At 58.3% G+C, this 1,752-nt stretch overlaps 1 protein-coding gene across 1 annotated transcript; it reads right to left on the reverse strand.

Annotated features, from left to right (window-relative positions):
- Window positions 1-639: 639 nt before the first annotated feature.
- On the reverse strand, window positions 640-1,419 carry LOC100501311 (Late embryogenesis abundant (LEA) hydroxyproline-rich glycoprotein family). Its single transcript, NM_001196063.2, has one exon. It carries the CDS (start codon window positions 1,387-1,389, stop codon window positions 730-732), a length of 660 nt encoding a protein of 219 aa, NP_001182992.1. The 5' UTR covers window positions 1,390-1,419; the 3' UTR covers window positions 640-729.
- Between the last annotated feature and the right edge of the window lie 333 nt (window positions 1,420-1,752).

Raw genomic sequence — 1,752 nt, forward strand, 5'->3', positions numbered from 1 at the left:
TGGGGAGTCCAGATCTGAGATATTGGACAACCAAGACCCGTAGCGTGGCAGCAGTCGGCATAGCTATGTGGTCTTGTGTCGCTTCGGCGGGTCCAGGGCTGGGAAGACACTCGCATTATCTCGCCCTTCTCGGATTGACGCCAGGTGCGGGTGCCTCTTTGTTTGGAGCTGCTCCGGCTGGACTTCTTTCTCCACTTGCGTGCTCTCTCCCTATATATCTAGCGGTATACTACTTATGTCGCCTTCAGATGCTCAGTTCTTCGTCGTGTCCTTCTCCGGCAACGGACATGTATGTCCGCCTCTTCCCTTACCCTCCTACTCTACGAAACTTTGGAAGTGGGGGAGACGAGGGATGAGATCTCTGATTTGTTGCCTATAATACTCGTATGTTTATAAAAAATATTATGCGAAGAGCGAAGACAATTAATAAAAATATTGAGATCTTTTTAGTGGATAATTTATGTGAATATTGTTGTGAACCATCGTAACGCACGAGTAACTGACTAGTTTATTTAAAGCAGGACATTTTTGTTCTTGAAATTTTATAAAGCGTATCGAATTTGACGAGTTAGGGAACAGTAAGGCGACAAAAACTAAACGGCTCGTATAAATGTATGAATCAGCATGCGTGGACACAGAAAAATGTTTTTCCCAATTCCTTATTCTCCACCAGAATTCTGAAAATCTGATCATCTGAGCGCTCATGCATTGCGCCGATCAAGGATCAACTCAAGCGTCGACGGAGCACTTGGGGTACTCGAGCAGTGGCACGTCCCCGGCTCCGTCGTCGCCCGCGGTGGCGTCCACCCAGAGGCCGACGGTGACATCGCAGCGCAGGTATAGCCCGCGCCATCCGGTCCTGAATGGCCCGCTCATGTACTTGACCCGGCCCATGACGACGAGGCGTAGCTCCACGCGGCCCGCCGCGCAGTCGCCCTCCAGCGCTTGCGCCGCGTCTGCCGACACCGGCACGGGCACCGCGCCGCCAAGGCCGAAATGCGGCGACAGCGCCACGTCGGCGCCGCGGCCCTGTGCCACCCCGGGCAGCGGCGCGGGGGGCGCCACCATCTCCCCGCGGTACGTCACGTAGGCGAAGAGGCCGTCGTAGAACACCACGGCGCGGTCGCTCGGGTTGTGCAGCAGCGCCGTGAACCGCGCGCTCGCCGCGAGCGTGTACGGCGGCGGGGCCCGCCCCTCCGAGGAGTTCCCGGCGGCCGTGGCCATGCGGTACACGGCGACGCGCACCACGGAGGCCTGCGGCTTCAGCGGACGGAAGACGAGGTACACCGTGAGCGCGGCGGCAGCAGCGGCGAAGGCGGAGAGGAGGGCGGCGGCGACGATGCGGGCGCGGCGGCGCGAGCGGTGCATGTCGCAGAGCTGCTTCCCCATGGCTGCGCTGCGTCACGGTTTGGTTTCTTGTGCGGAGAAAGCTTTCCTTTATGCGGCGTCTGGGTCGGCGACGACGTCGTCGTTCTCTTTTTTCTTTTGCTTCGGTGTTTCGTGCACAACATCACCGCGGACATAACTGACGGCCATCTGTTGTAGCTCTGGACACTGGAGATGCCGAGAGGGTCACGGGGTAGACGTGCTGCAGAGCGTGTTGTTGCATGCAGATACAGTGCGAGGGAGCTGTGGGCTGTGGCGGAGGTAGCGGCCGCGGTTGCTCTCTGTTGAAGAAGACAGGAATCTGGATGCGCATGCGCTCTGGGTTTTGCTTTTGGCGGAAAGGCGTGGACGTGGTTACCACCCGTG

The sequence above is a fragment of the Zea mays genome, chromosome 7, assembly GCF_902167145.1.
Source record: "Zea mays cultivar B73 chromosome 7, Zm-B73-REFERENCE-NAM-5.0, whole genome shotgun sequence".
NCBI classification, from domain to species: Eukaryota; Viridiplantae; Streptophyta; class Magnoliopsida; order Poales; family Poaceae; genus Zea; species Zea mays.

Coding starts and splice junctions, on each gene's coding strand:
- LOC100501311 (NM_001196063.2), bottom strand. CDS start 1,389: ATGGGGAAGCAGCTCTGCGACATGCACCGCTCGCGCCGCCGCGCCCGC.